The 13,457-nt window shown below is 35.8% G+C and overlaps 1 protein-coding gene and 1 non-coding gene across 3 annotated transcripts; one reads left to right on the top strand and one right to left on the bottom strand.

The window, feature by feature from the left end:
• Positions 1–1,344: 1,344 nt before the first annotated feature.
• On the top strand, positions 1,345–2,397 carry LOC107760589 (transcription termination factor MTEF1, chloroplastic; the record flags this gene model as incomplete). Its single annotated transcript, XR_012703138.1, has 1 exon — positions 1,345–2,397. It is a non-coding gene; the product is annotated as a transcription termination factor MTEF1, chloroplastic (transcript).
• An 80-nt stretch (positions 2,398–2,477) lies between these two features.
• LOC107760598 (coatomer subunit gamma) lies at positions 2,478–11,318 on the bottom strand. Of its 2 annotated transcripts, XM_075238060.1 has the most exons (19): positions 11,253–11,318; positions 11,048–11,113; positions 10,467–10,564; positions 10,283–10,333; positions 9,014–9,127; positions 8,722–8,922; positions 8,535–8,636; positions 7,618–7,725; positions 7,260–7,490; positions 6,645–6,895; positions 6,319–6,490; positions 6,030–6,185; positions 5,898–5,948; positions 4,696–4,836; positions 4,395–4,592; positions 4,173–4,304; positions 3,916–4,089; positions 3,216–3,455; positions 2,478–3,050 (listed from the first exon to the last, which is right to left on the bottom strand). In XM_075238060.1, exons 2-19 carry the CDS (start codon positions 11,091–11,093, stop codon positions 2,856–2,858), a joined length of 2,661 nt encoding a protein of 886 aa, XP_075094161.1. In that variant the 5' UTR covers positions 11,094–11,113; positions 11,253–11,318; the 3' UTR covers positions 2,478–2,855. The 2 variants fall into 2 exon arrangements, with proteins under 2 accessions (XP_075094161.1, XP_075094160.1); XM_075238059.1 differs by lacking the exon at positions 11,253–11,318 and having other exon boundaries at positions 11,048–11,230.
• Positions 11,319–13,457: the final 2,139 nt, after the last annotated feature.

Here is a 13,457-nt window from a genome sequence, read left to right as displayed (position 1 = left end):
GCACCAGTTGTAAAGATAGCCTGTTTGTTTTCAAAATTGTCTGATGGCTTCAGCTGCTTCTGTAATTAAATTTCTTTAATAGACGCTTGAAGAATGGAAACAAGCTTTTCTTTTGCCACCATTTAAAAGCTGTTGAGATACTGAAATGGTCAGCTGATAGAACAGCCTAGGCATGAACATTTGCTCTTGGGTTAACAAGAGTCTTTAGTAAAAATGTTCATTGTTTTCTGGCTTTCTATCATATTTGAGAATATTCCCACTCAATACAATTTTATGTATGTGTGTGCATGTGCAAGTGTATCAACAACAGCTAACATACCCAGTCTTATACCACACCGTGGGGTCTGGGGAGGGTAGTGTGTACGCAAACTTTATCCCTAACTTGTGAGGATAGAGAGGTTGTTTCCAATAGACCCTCGGTTCAGGAAAGCATAAGCACCACATTAATGAAAATATAGACAAGAAGGGACCGTATCAAAAAGACATAAAAGCAGAATAAAAATAACAAGGTAATAAGATAATCCACAATGAAAGAAAACAACGGTTAGTCGTAAAAACCTACTGCCCACGGAAAGCGAGATTGTGTGCCAATACTACTGTTATGAACACTCTAGACTACCTACTCTACTACCTTAATCCTCGACCTCCATACCTTCCTATCAAGGGTCATGTCCTCGGTCAGTTGAAGCTGCGTCATGTCTTACCTAATCACCTCTCCCCACCTTTTCTTTGGCTTACCTCTACCTCTCTGTAGACCCTCCAATGTCAACTTCTCACACCTCCTTACCGGGGCGTCTATGCTCCTCCTCCTCACATGACTAAACCACCTAAGTCGCGTTTCCCGCATCTTGTCCTCAATAAGAGTCACACCCACCTTGTCACGAATAACCTCATTTCGCGACAATGTTATTATATTCACCGGGGCGTCTGTGCAAGTGTATATGTATAAGGGCAAAATTGGTGCAATGCAACCTAGAATACGATTAGAACCCAAGATTTTTACTTTTGGGGGATTAGAATGGTACAAGGTCGAGGAGAATTCCTTGGAAGAATAATAAAACATAGATTAATTAGTTGAAAGAAACTTTATTAAAACTCTTCTTTCCTTCTACTAGATATTACAGGTGAAATTTATCTTTACTCTCTATTTTAGCGAATAAAAAAAAAAAAAAACATATTTGTTACTCCCTATGTCATTTTCTCCGAAATATTTGTTCCTTTCCTTTTAAGAAGTAAAAAATAAGTGGACTATTGAGCAATATGTCAAAATGCATTATTTCACCATTTTAATAATAAAAAAACTGTTAAGTACTACTCGTATTGTCATAACTAACGTTTACGTATATATGGAGCCACATGTCAAATAGACAATGTAGATAAATGTGGCTAAAGAACCAAAGACAGAAGGAAAGAAGCTATGTTTCTTTGCTCTTCTATCCCAAATACAAAAATCTGCTTCTTCATTTCTGCCACAAATATCCCTTTTTCTTCATCTCCAAACCCTCCTTTCCTACTAAGGTTTCGCACTTCTCATCGTGAAAATCTCCGTTATCTAAAATCCCTCGGCATTATCAAGCCAGGAAACAAAACCTACAAAAACCCATCCCCGGAATCCCTTTCCCAGATTTTATCAATTGTGAACCTCCTAAATTCCCAAGGATTTTCCGAAGCTGATATATCAAGAATAGCTCTTGTTTGTAACCAAGTATTTTTACCTGTATTTAGTCCTGCCCATGTTGAATCTGTATTTGAATTCTTCAAATTTGATTTGGCTGCAACCCCAGAAGACACTCGAGGTTTAATTCTTAGATGCCCTCAAATTCTTGAATCCAATGTCCCCTTCTGTTTGAGACCAACACTGATTTATCTTAAAGAACTAGACATTGGAAATCTGAACTTGCCAACAACCTTAAATGCTCATCTTCTAAATACCCGAGTGGATAAATTGGAAGAAAAGGTTAGATTTTTGCAGGGTATTGGGTTTTCCTATGAAGAATCAGCTAAATTTTGTGCTAGATTTCCTGCTATATTTGGTTACAGCATTGAACACAACTTGTGGCCAAAATATGTGTATTTGGTTGAAGAGATGAGGAGGGATATCCAGGAACTGAAACTGTTACCTCAGTACTTTGCTTTCAGCCTTAGAAACAGGATTGTGCCTAGACATTTGCATCTCAAAGAAAGAAATGTTACCGTGCCTTTGAAAAGAATGTTGCTGTGGAGTGATCAAAGATTTTATGCTAAATGGAAATGAAAATTTCTATTTCTTAATTCATGATTTTCTGTACGGCACCCTATTTATCTTTCTTTTCAGTAAAGCGAATGGCAAGTGGTTAGTTTTATGCAAATATATTTCGTGTGACATTGCCCCTAATATAGTGGCCGTCTTTACAGCAATAGGTGATCTCATTTAGTAATTTATTCACTTGCTTGCGATCGTTAAGCCTTTCCTGTGCAATTATGTGAGAAACTGTGAATTCAAACCAAAATAGTGCCAGTCTTAGTATTACTTGTACAATCACTAAGAATGAACTATCTTGATCGCAAAATTTAGAATGAATACAACAATCACGAAGTACCTGAAAGATCACTTTGACAATATGCAAAATATACGGAGCAGGTTTGGGTAACTACTAGACTATCGACTCTTTGCTTTAAACAAACGAAAAATGCATCAAAAAAAAAGGAAGGAAAAGACAATTTTAGTGGTCGAATTCCCTAAGCGGACTGACTCCTTGAAAAATGTCTCGCACTTCTGACAGACCAAGTTTACTAAGTACACAAAAGAAAAAGAAAAAATAGCTTTCCGTTTTGCCATGACGAGGACTACTAGTCTTCAGCCCATCTAACAAAGTTTAGCCACTTGCAACAATTTCATGAATTGCATCACTGACAGATATATCTTCTGACCTAACAGCCAGTTTCATTGCAACCTCCTTTGGCCCATCGACTCCAAATGACAACCGAACAAGAACCTTTACACCACCAATGTAAACACCAGATAATAAACATGTGTGCGATCTTGAATTGCTTGGGACCACCTCAGTGCCCTGGAAAAAAATCATAGAACAGTTAGCTTCCACAGACAGAAATACGCATAGTAGTTAGGAAAATGTTTGACCAAATATGAATGAGGTAAGCTATAAAGTATGCCCTATTTTATAGAGTTCTAACAGAAATGTTGAGACTGAGTTGAGTAAAACCATAAGACAAACCTCGCAAGGTTGCATGCCAAGTAGGTCAATGACTGTATTTACAGCTTCAGCCAGGCTTTCCCTTGGTCCAAGACCATATTCATCTACCTTTTCACAATCTGGTCCCAAACTCTCCCAGGCATTCCTAAAGTTGGATACTCCTACTTTTAGCACATAATCTGCTGAAACAACCTCAAGGTCTTCTAGCTGGTATTCGTCTTCGACACCATCGTCTTCAGCCTCACCAGTAGATGGATCAACCTGGTGAATCACCAGAGAATCATCACAGTGCATTGACAGAAAGATGGATTGTACAAACATATGAGGCAAGTTAAAAGGCACTACATTTCAGAATCAGAACCGTTTACAGATGGAAAGAAAAGAATCAGTTTTTTTTCCCTTTGGGAGGTAAGGCTGCAAAAGATTTGTTAACAAGTCATTCCCTCTGCCTGTTGTTTAGTTTGGTTGGGTCTGGAATTAACACTGCAGCTGAATTATATAGTTTAGAAGAACAGGGTCCAAAATTAGAGGTTAAAAATTAGTTCTTAAAGTTCAGCTTTTGGAGGATAATTACACAACTTTTTGGGATGCAGCTATTATCACGGAAATGAGATGGCTTAGTCAAGATGCTTCACACAAGTAACATGGCGGTATACCTCAAAGTCATAGACATAGAGATTCCATCCAGATTTGTTTCCAAAATAATTCAGGAGAAATATACCTCTTTAACAATGAACCTCAACGTGTTTGAGAATTTCCCAACAGCAGGGACTCCTTCTGGTTTCTCGAAAGCCACAAATGTTTGCCCTGGGGTATCATATGGCAGGGACTTGAGAGGTTTGGATGCTACTTCAGAAAATTCCTCTGCTTCAGAAGCATCTACTATAACAGTGACCTGGCAGCAGGCAAACAACACTTCACAATGATGATCAGGTGAAATTAGAATGCAAGAAATGCCTCCAAATAAAAGTTTAATACATTCTCCAGCAATTGCTCAGGAATAGTGTTGGTGCAGTTGTACTGGAACACGATATGATTGTCAAAAATGTGCTTGACAACGTTAACTGCATATTCTGTTTCAGCTTCTGTAAGCTCCACTGGTGCAGATGACTGATCATACATGGAAAAAATGACTAGCTTAAATAAGTGCAAAAGAAATCACCATAGAAAATAAATGATGATGAATCTCAAAATACGAACCTTGAAAAGCTTTCCATAACTGGCAAATTCTGGAATAGAGGACAGTAACCTTTCATACGCATCAACAGTGGAAGTGGAAGCCACAGGAGGAGCAGCCAAACCGGTTGGCTTTTTACCGGGTGCTTTCTTCTCTGACAAGGGTTGAGATTTGACTTCCTTAGGTACAGAATGAATGTCAAATGGCTCCTCCGAGGGTTCCTGCCACCATTAAAGCAAAAACATCAGTTATCAAATGCAAAAAGAAACATCAGATAACAAATGCAAAAAGAACTAGAGATTGCAAGATAGAGAAGCTACATACATAGTTCTTCAAACTTGTTTCCAGATTGGTTAGAGGGACACCGAGTGAACCAAAAAGGAACTCTTTCACCTCTTCATCAGTTTCAACAACTGCACCATCACCTCCAAGGGTATTCAAGTAAAGTGTTGCACGGTCACGAACCTGCCAAAAGATTGCAACAATTGTAAGATAACCGAAAGAGATTATAACACAAAAACACATGTCGCAATCATTGAAGACTATAGAGAACTATTTGATTCATTTACCCGAGTTATAAAGACAGGAAATGAAGAAGCTGATGGAAGTTTTAAAACCTCATTCGTGAAAAAACGGTGTTTCTGATGAGCAAGGAGATGCAGATCATTTCAGATGATTTCTCACATATGTAGGTTAGGAGGTAGTTGAGTCTTGCCTTACTTTGTACCATTGTGGGACTAGCCAGGTAGGGTTTTTGTCTAAGATAGCTAGTGGCAATGTTGTGTCTTACTATTTCGCTTTTCAGTGCAGGGCCTATTTACTAGCTATCTCTTTTGCTTCGCATCTTTCTTCTGGATTTCATGGTGTTCTTATTTTTACTATAATTGTTGTGGTGATACTAATATTGTCTCCTTTGTCCTTTTGTTTTCTTGAGCCGAGGAACTTTCGGAAACAGCCTCTCTACTTCTTCGGAGTAGGGGTAAGGTCTACGTACACACTACCCTCCCCAGACCCCATTAGTAGGATTTTACTGGGTTGTTATTGTTGTTGTTATCTCACATATGTAGGTTGCAAAAAACTAGTCCATGCAATTAAAGTGCAAGTTGCTTGCCACAAAGGAATAGACAGCTTAGTTACACAGTAAAAACTAGGAATTGTTTCTTTTTAGTTTACATAGAAAAAACAAAAAGATGGGGTTCGGGGGTTTCAGAAGGCTGGCTGAAGGCTCAACCATTTCTATCGCGAAAAGAAATTCTTATGAGTAAATGCCAAACGAGTTCTGCAATCCCAACACCATGAATGAACAAAATGAAATATGGAATCTTTGGTTCTTTCTTTTACTTCCTTTTTTTTAAATTGGAAACAGTTATACTTTTGGAAAGCACGTGATTTCTCATATATACAGAGGCCTAAATTTCACAAACGAATGGTTGACCTGACTAACAAGAATGGAAAAGGATAAAGTAATCATTAACACAGTAATAAAGCATAGCAATAACTAGAAGACATGAAATCTCAGGACTAACCTCATCATCACTGTCAAACAGACAACGTTTCAACAGCACAAATATACGAGGCTGCAGCATATTAAAGAAACAGTTTTAAAATCAAAATATAACATTCAGTCATGATACAAACTAAAACCAGAACAATTCTACCTTTAATGAATCAACCAAGGCACCAAACTTCGCTAAGGTGCTCACTGCACTGGCCCGAACTGTTGCATTTTCAAGTATCACCCGATTATATATGTATCGTATGTACTTACTGGGGTCAGAGGTCTTAGGTCCTTCATTTCCAAGAAAATGTAGTATCTATGGACAAATTGAGGTGAGAAATAAATAAAACAGCATCTCATAAACCAAATGAAAACCAAAATTACAATGAAATAATGTAGATAGACAAGAAAACCATGATATTAGCAAGAAAAGAGGAGAGGAAACTAACCTGCGTAGAAAGATACGTGAATTCACAGTCCTCAATGAATTCACACAAGTGAAGCAGCCCACCTTCTTTGGCATCTGGGATATCTCTAATCAGGATCACAATTGAATCAACAATAGCCTTCTTGTACTCAAATCCACCTTCTTCCCTCAAAATATTGCTCAAGAAATTCATCCTGTTATTATTTAAAAAACATAAATATCCATATTAAGTGATTGTAAAAAAGAAAGAAAAAAAAGTTGTATCCCCAGCCACAACCCCCTAGTTTTGTTTTGCATACATATGTATATTGATATCCAGGTTTCTAAGAGAAGTCCATGATTACTCACAAAGATCTATACTTAAGGGGGAATTTCAAACACAATGATCTAATCGCTTCCACCACCACTATCTTAAACTCATCAGCAATGTCCGACATGAAGTTAGTAATCTGCTTCATTAGACGATCAACGCTTGATTCATTCCCGGTCTTGAGTAGAGTTGTGATGGCCAAAGTTGCAATGCTCCTATTTTGATCAGAAATCAAGCTCTCCATATCAATGTTGCAATTTGTCACAGCCATAGGATGTGTCATTGCCACCTGCACATGGTTCAACAATTAATACTTGTGCTGCATCAGCAGAAACCAAAAGCAGTTGGTACTATAACAGATTAAGCTTTTCTCTTTTTTCCTGAACAAATTAAGCTTTTCAGTTACAAATGTTAAGAAGGTCAATACTGTAACCAGGCAGTCCTACTTGTTAGTCGCATAAAAATCAATATCAGAGAGAATTAGATTCCAATGTTTGTTTACAATAACAAAGATAGGGTTATCCTGGTGTGGAAAAATTGTAATGTGTGCCATTCGACTAAGCAACTCAATAATTATTCATGAACCACAATTACCAAATTAATCATTCGTAATAAAACTAGTAGACCAATGAAATTATACTAAGATGAATCACCTTATTCAAAGTGCGGACAGCAGCAAACCTAAGAACTGGCTTAGAAGAGCTCAAAAAGAGCTGTAGAACAGTAATAGCAGGAGTTAATTCTCGACTAGTCACGCCACTAAGCTCTGTGATTGCCCTGGCTGCTTCAAAAATAACCATTTCAGCTTTGTGACGAAGGCAACTCTCTAAATAGTCATAGAATGGACGATCTCCTGTTTGGCTAATGCCAGATTCTCTTATAACCTGAAGAGATGTGAATTCAAATTGGCAATAAATAATCCAGAATTAGGGTATCTTTCCGGTTGGCAAAAGCCCGATCACATAACTAAATTAATGCCAAAACTGGAAGAAAAAGGGAAAAAAAGGGCACCTGACTAGTATAACGGATCAAAAGGCATTGAGCTAGAGGTGAGCGGACACTCCCTTTTGTCAAACTGGTAACTAGCTTGCTAACAGCTAAACGGTCATTTTGTCGAATCTGCAAATGCAGGAAGAAAATCATATCAGCTGAACAAATCTTGATGTTAAGACCTAGGGAAACATAACCTGTCATGTGATCTATCACTTTTACCTTCACAACATTGAAAGAACCAAAAAACTAAAAGGAAGAAACAATACAGCCGAGATTTTAATGAACAGTAGAATATGAAAAAACGACTTTAGAAGGTGGTAGGAAACCGGAGATCAAAACATGTTAACACCTGAGTAGGGGTGGCAAACGGGCGGGGCGGGTCAGTTATGGGACGGGTCGAAGACGTGTAATACAAAAACGGATAAATTATCTGACCCGACCCATGTTAACCGGCGGATAATATGGATAACCATATTATCCATGACTTTTTGAATATGATCACTTTTGGGAGAATTCCTAATCTCCCAAACTTGAGGAACCCTCAATTTGAGGCTTTACAAATATAAAAGTTAAACCTATTAGTTATCCATTGGTTATCCATTTTTCAAGTGGATAATATGGTTCTTATCCATATTTGACCCGTTTTTAAATAGTTCATTATCCAACCCATATTTTAATGGATATTATGGGTGGATAACTGTTTTCTTTTATCCATTTTGCCACCACTACACCCGAGCATTGAAAGAAAGGGCACCCGCCAAATATTTTAAGATTTAAGAACATAAAATCAAATCAGTATATATGAGAACTAGTACTATTTCAATTCTTTAATTATGAGACTTACTCGTTATGATTGTGTAAACAAAGAAAAATTTATGATATAGATAATAATTCAAAGCAAAATTGGTTAGTTAAATAGCAGATATCACACATACCTGGTGCAGCAGGGCCAGTGCATGGAACTGAACAAGAGCTGCCCTTGATTGAACAGCTTCCTGTACCTCATTGCTCCATCTTTTCACAATTTCTGGATTTGTCTGTTGAAAAGAAACATAGGCCAAGGAGAGTTAGGAAGATACCACCAAACAAGCAAAACATGAAAAAGGGTTATTGAAACCTTACCTGAAGCAAATGGATTCCACTCACAAGAGCAGCACTTGCAACAACAGGGTTTTTGTCAACAATGGCTTGTTTCAAGTATCTCTCTATTTGGGTGAGAAGTGTCCCATCCGTGATTCGACAAAGGACACGAATAGCATTTGCCCGATACATATCAGTTCTGCTATTCATGTCCTTCATAAGAGAGCTCGTAACAATGATGACCTTTTAGAGGAAAAGAAATCAAATGTTATTTTCATTCAGAGAATCAGTGGAACCTTACAAAAACAAAAGAAGAAAACGCTTTGCCTCTAACCTCGTCTGCGGAGGGAGAAAGCTCTTTAATTATCAGGTACACCATTCTCCTGAGACCAATATCCTTTGACTGAAAGAGTTTTGTGACAGCAAAGAAGACTCCTGTAGCCTCAGCCTACAAATTAAAACAACTTAAGTGGAAGTCTCACCGGAAGAGAGACAGAGAGAGAGAGAGAGAGTCATCAAAGTGACGTAAAAAGATATCTGTACTGTAGAAAAGACAAGAAATGTCATCAAAGTGACGTAAAAAGATCTCTGTACTGTAGAGAAGACAAGAATATTTAGATTGCTTCAGTTTGTAAATTTAAGAGGGGATAAAGAGAACTGTTCAAGAGCCATAGCATGGACGTGACAGAAATATCTACAAAAACAGGAATTTACACAACTAGCAAATGGCTCCAGTAATAATAAAAAAGAAACATTGCACAGCACTGAAATGGGTATGGTTCTAAAATATGGACACTAAAACAAAGTAAAGAAAGGGAAATACTTCAAGGGAGGGAACCTCTCTTTGATCTGTTGCACATATTGGTCAGTTTTTTTTTAGTAGGTTTTCAATCCAATTTGACTAATTAACTTTACTATGTATAAAAATTCTCTTTTGACTAGCCAAATGTATGAATTCCAATTTTTTTTAACTGCTAGACAGTGTCTAGAGAAGCTCATTGCACACTGTGAAAATAGTTCAAGATGATAACAGACTGGATGTCTAAGGAAAAGTACAGAAACAATCATTTAACTGGAAAAAAACTATCATACGTTACTATATGTCTATATGTATTGCATTATTGAGAACTATTCTTTCACTCTTAAGTAGACAGGCATTAGCAAGTGATATTATCCATTTTATGATTTTATTTTTTGATAAGGTAAATAACAGATGATATGATCTACAGACAAGAGACATAATCAGCTAATACCAATTCTATGTATGGCCACATAAATCCAGAGAAAACAAAAATTGTTCCCTGAAGTACAAAGTTGAGTAGAATTCATGAAAGATAATGCCCTTCATCGTGCAAAAACAGTAAACTATGCTTGTCACTGAGTCACTTATCATATATGATCCTTATCTTCGAATTTTACTTTTTCTCATAAAATATAATGTTATACTCTGATAGCTGACGTCACACATCTCTCTATTTCTTCCTTGTTTTCTTTCACCTCTTTAAATGGCGGTTTTGGCATTTAATTTGTGATGTTTCATTGTACAATTTGCAAAAAAATGGAACGATGATTTACTGCTAAAACTAATAGCTTCAGAGCTAACCTTTGTAAACGACTCTCCCTGATTCAGAAGATACAGAAGCTTTGTAATGACCTGAAACACCCAAAAAGCACCCAAAAATAAAACTCAAGTCCAACCAATTTAAAATGCCACAAAACAGAAATGAAGTTAATTTACTTTTGCATGTCAGAATTTTTTTAAAAAAAAGAAGACCAAAACAACATACCTGTGAGCATCTCCGTGCATCCAGTTGAGGATCATTGAAAACCCTAGCTTCCTGAAGAACAGCACCCTTCTCAATCCCCAGAAATGGGGAATAGTCCACTGTTTTGTCATAGAAATTCAACATGAAAATGCCATTTCACCACTAAATACACATTCAATCCTAATGTACCTAGATCTAGGCAGAAACTGATCATTTCTACAGTGTAAAACTAAACAATAATAATCTGAGCAAATTAACTTTCCCGACATCATTCCACTACACAGTTACACACACTACACCACTAAATATTCCTAATAGCGATATATGACTGAAATACACATTGCACAACGGAGAAGTAGTTATGAAAAGAAAGTTGGGAAAAAAACAGCTAGTAGCAAAAGCTGATTCATAAGAAATCGACCGTAATTTTTTTCAGATTCACTTAGCCAAATAAACGCTAATTTAGAATCTAAACCAAAATGCAGATCTATACACAGGCAAAAGTACAATCGAATCAATTAAATTCAAAACAACCGAGAAAATTAAGCTCGTTCTCTAATCAACGTAAACACAGCGGAAACGGGAATTAAAAAAAAACATACTTTCGTCATCGCGATCATCGTCCTTCTTCACCAGAGGCTGAGCCATTCTGAAGCTACAGCAGAGATCTGTAAGGATTCAGGTAAAAAAAAAAAAAAGTGAAACCTAGTCGATCAGAATGTAACCGGAAAAAAAGTGAGATCGTTGTGTGAAAAACAGAATGAATCTGAATATATTTATATGGGGATAGCAGCGAAGTCGAATTACGGATCTCTCGATCTCCCTCGGCGTACGAGTTTACTGAAGAGGGTGAAATGGGGGATCCGGGTTTTTAACCGTAGACTATCTTACAGTTGAACAAAACAGACGACATTAACCAATGGCTCGTTTACACGTCATACGAAATAAAATAAAAAATCATAAAATGGCTGCAAATAAAACTCCCCGTTTCAGAAAAATAAAAGATTAAACACTATTTACATATTTATAAATAAATTACGCGTTGCACATGTATCTTATCTCAATAACTATAATATTTTTGAGAGTTACATACATTTTATATTAAAAAGTAATTTTGAGCTATAAAATAAAATTTAAACAAAAAAGTGCTTAAAATTTTTTGAAATGATAATTGTTGATCATATTTAGCTAATTAATCAATAAATTAAGAAATTCTTCATAATAGAAGTTCTCAGTTTCAATCAATATATCTAACTTAATATTTATTTCAATTTTAGTACTTCATTACTTCAATTTCACAAGTTATTTTCTTAACTTTGTCTGGTTTAGTTTGAACAACTTAGGGCCCGTTTGGATTGTCTTTAAAAAAAGTGACTTTTAAGTTAAGTGCTTAAAAGCACTTTATAAGTACTGGAACTTATTTTATAAATAAGCAGTTACGTGTTTGGATAAAAGTGCTGAAACTTAAAACAAGTTGATGAAGTGTTTGGTAAACAAGTGCTGGTAAGCACTTTTTCTTGTTAAAATAACTGAAATATCCTTAAAGTTGTTAACATTATAAAGAAGATGATGACTATAATATTATACTTTCCGTTCATAGCTTCAAATTCAGGGGTAACACGTAAATTCATTGAATGATTTGATTTTATAATATAGTTACACCAATTAAAAAAAGGGAAGGATTCAACGACCAAAAATATTAAATGTTATGGAACAAAAAAAGAAGTCAAAAGAATAATTTTTATAAAATATTGGAATGTATCAAACATTATTTAAAAAACTATTGTTTGCTTCACGTTAAGAACTTCAAGAAATTGACAAATATTGAACAATGGAGAAAAAAAATTGTATGTTGTAGGGTTTTTACTTAGGGGTAATTTCGGGATTAAGAAAAATTATAAAGGATAAGAATGTAATATCCTTGGTCAAAGCAATATGGCTTTTAAGCCAATTTAGAAAAAGTTGGGTTTTTCAACTTATTAATTTTGGCCTTTTTTAAGTAGATTTTAACTTTTTTTAAGCCCATTTTTTGATTGTCAAACACTTCCACAAGTTAAAAACTGCTTAAAATTTTTAAGCCCATCTACAACTTAATTTCTTGTTAAGAAAATAAATAGCAATAAGGTGTAACATGTTAACAATTCAACTGAGAAAAGAATTTATTGATTTTAAAGTCCTAATGTTTAGAACTTTCTACCTATTTCAAATTGAAAATATTTAATAATCAAAAAAAAAATTATTTCTTTTTTTATGTTTTGATTAACAATAATCAAAAATTTAGTTGACTCTGAAGTCCGGAATATTAAGAAAATAATTTAAATTATAATTTTGTCCAAGTAAAACCTATTTTTAATGAGTAAAAAAGGCGAACGACATTTCGCTAAGGGGGCTTTCGTGATTTTAATGTAGTATATATATAAATATATTAATTAATATAAGTCACATATAAAATTTATAGTTAAATCTTTATTTGAATCTCCAAATATTGGAGTACCTCATTTGGTTGTGTAATTTATTTTGTACTTGAAACGCCTGTCTTATTCAACTATCTTCTCTAAAAACAAATTATTGTAAATTACAGGAAATTTAACTCTTTTGATTCCATTTATGTGTCACACTTTTTTTAGTTTGTTTTAAAGGATAATGATATTCTCTTGGTAAGTCGTGAATTGTAATAGATGGAAGATTATTCTGAATAGAAAATACTGATTTCCCATCTCTCTTCTCTCTCTGATCTCTCTCTCCTCTTTTCCTCTATTTCCCTTCTCTGTTCCTTTCACCCCACCACCACCCACCCCTCCCCTGTCTTCTTTTCCTCTCTCTCTCTCTCTCTTGCTTTCTTCTTCTTCCCCGTTACTCCCCTCCCTCCCCTCTTTTTTGTTTTCCATTTCTTCTTCTCCTTTCTTTCTCCCCCTATACCTCGTCTCTTCCACCCTATGTCCCTCTATTTTTTGGCGCACTAACCTAGCCTAGCGGCGGTGGCGGCGGCTGAGATAATTTTCCAACGAGCCT

This window comes from Nicotiana tabacum, chromosome 19, assembly GCF_000715075.1.
Source record: "Nicotiana tabacum cultivar K326 chromosome 19, ASM71507v2, whole genome shotgun sequence".
NCBI lineage: Eukaryota > Viridiplantae > Streptophyta > Magnoliopsida > Solanales > Solanaceae > Nicotiana > Nicotiana tabacum.
This window is presented reverse-complemented; position numbering and strand designations above follow the sequence as displayed.

What these genes read in the sequence shown, in the direction of transcription:
- LOC107760598 (XM_075238060.1), bottom strand. Translation starts at nt 11,093, where the DNA reads ATGGCTCAGCCTCTGGTGAAGAAGGACGATGATCGCGATGACGAAA. An exon ending in CACTGGCCCTGCTGCACCAG is followed by an intron (nt 7,726 to 8,534) that starts GTATGTGTGATA and finishes CTGCATTTGCAG; the next exon opens with ATTCGACAAAATGACCGTTT. An exon ending in AAACAAGTTTGAAGAACTAT is followed by an intron (nt 4,593 to 4,695) that starts GTATGTAGCTTC and finishes TAATGGTGGCAG; the next exon opens with GAACCCTCGGAGGAGCCATT.